This window comes from Pterocles gutturalis, unplaced genomic scaffold (genome assembly GCF_000699245.1).
Source record: "Pterocles gutturalis isolate BGI_N339 unplaced genomic scaffold, ASM69924v1 scaffold30561, whole genome shotgun sequence".
In the NCBI taxonomy this organism is placed as follows: domain Eukaryota; kingdom Metazoa; phylum Chordata; class Aves; order Pterocliformes; family Pteroclidae; genus Pterocles; species Pterocles gutturalis.
The window spans coordinates 14,807-16,611 of NW_010106436.1; the positions used below are offsets into that span (position 1 = coordinate 14,807).

General features: G+C 45.0%; 1 protein-coding gene across 1 annotated transcript in view; it reads left to right on the forward strand.

Moving 5' to 3' along the window:
* Positions 1 to 1,805, forward strand: part of NPC1 (Niemann-Pick disease, type C1) — a gene marked incomplete at its 5' end in the record, with an annotated part of 22,005 nt that overhangs the window by 7,970 nt on the left and 12,230 nt on the right. Inside the window, one exon of the mRNA XM_010087786.1 lies at positions 371 to 471. Coding sequence (XP_010086088.1) covers positions 371 to 471 — 101 coding nt within the window. The remainder of the gene's footprint in view (positions 1 to 370; positions 472 to 1,805) is intronic.

Below are 1,805 nucleotides of genomic sequence, written 5' to 3' on the forward strand. Positions count from 1 at the left end.
GCATTTTAATCAGGTTTCAGGTTAAGCTTGGTTTGGTGCAAACACTGGCTCTGTTTTACCTTCACCGTGTTTCAAACACTTCTGAGTAGAATTACGATAAGAATACAGTTTCTAAGCTTTCACTTCAGTTTATAGTTCAGGTGGATAGAAGCCACTCCTTTTCTTAGAAGCTATAAGGAAAAAACCTTTAAAACTGTATTTAAATTCAAAGCAAACACAGCACAAGGGCAATGTGTCACTAGCAGTCTTATATAATTTCTTTCTTGATGGTCAGTTATAACACAAAAGCCTTTTACTTTTTTTTTGTCCTGTGGTGCTGTGCCTTAGTTCTCAAACAGAAGGTAACAATTATTGCTGCTGATCTCTCTAGGGCTCCAGCATCACTGAATGACACAAGCTTGCTTCACGATCCCTGCTTAGGAACATTTGGTGGACCTGTATTTCCATGGCTGGTTTTGGGAGGATATGATGGTAGGTGGCAAAACAGTGCTGCAGTTTAAGTCTTGAAAGCACATACTTGTGTGCTGTCTTTGGCACTAAAGGTGCACTCTCATTAAACACACATTTAAATACACTCCAGCAAAACGAGTTTTGTTACACTTTCAGTAAGTGAGATTATTTAAAATAACTTTTCAGTAGATCAGTGGTGAGATTGGAGGCAGACTTGCTTGTATTTGGTACTTCCAGAGTAGTCTGTTACTTACTGGAACATACTTGTTGGCAAGTATGTAAGTGTTCAGTCTGCTTTGGGCCTGCTAAAGCATCTCTAGTTCCTGGAGAGTAGATAAAGACATTAAGTGTCTCAAGCTGACATGCTGGGATGTGCATGTATTTTACTTTTGAGTTAGAATAAAGTTTCATCCCTGAGCTGACAAAGTAGTTAAGAATAGATTAAGATTTTCACGAAAGAAATTATTCCATAATTATTCTGAAGCCAGAATTTTGTTCAAGCAATTTATCCAATTACACATAATTGGCTGGATGGTCGCACTCAGAGTTGTGGTCAATGGCTCAATGTCTGAATGGAGACTGGTAACGAGAGGCATTCCTCAAGGATCGGTACTGGGACAGGTGCTATTTAACATCTTTGTTGGTGACATGGACAGTGGGATTGAGTGCACCCTCAGCAAGTTTGCTGACGACACCAAGCTGTGTGGTGCAGTCAACACACTGGAGGGAAGGGATGCCATCCAGAGGGACCTGGACAGGCTGGAGAGGTGGGCCCATGCCAATGTCATGAAGTTCAACCAGGCCAAGTGCAAGGTCCTGCACATGGGTCAAGGCAATCCCAAGCACAAACACAGGCTGGGTGGAGAATGGATAGAGAGCAGCTCTGAGGAGGACTTGGGGGTGTCAGTAGATGAAAAACTGAACATGGGTTGGCAGTGTGTGATTGCAGCCCAGAAAGCCAACCGGATCCTGGGCTGCATCAAGAGGAGCATGGCCAGCAGGTCGAGGGAGGTGATTCTGCCCCTCTAATCTGCTCTTGTGAGACCCCACCTGGAGTACTGCATTCAGCTCTGGGCCCTCCAGTGCAAGAAGGATGTAGAGCTGTTGGAGTGGGTCCAGAGGAGGGCCACGAAGAGGATCAGAGGGCTGGAGCACCTCCCCTATGAGGACAGGATGAGAGAATTGGGCTTGCTCAGCCTGGAGAAGAGAAGGCTCTGGAGGACCTTATAGCAGCCTTCCAGTACCTGAAGGGGGCCTACAGGAAAGCTGGGGAGGGGCTTTTTACAGGGGCATGTAGTGACAGGATAAGGGATAATGGATTTAAATTGGAAGAGGGCAGATTTAGACTAGATATT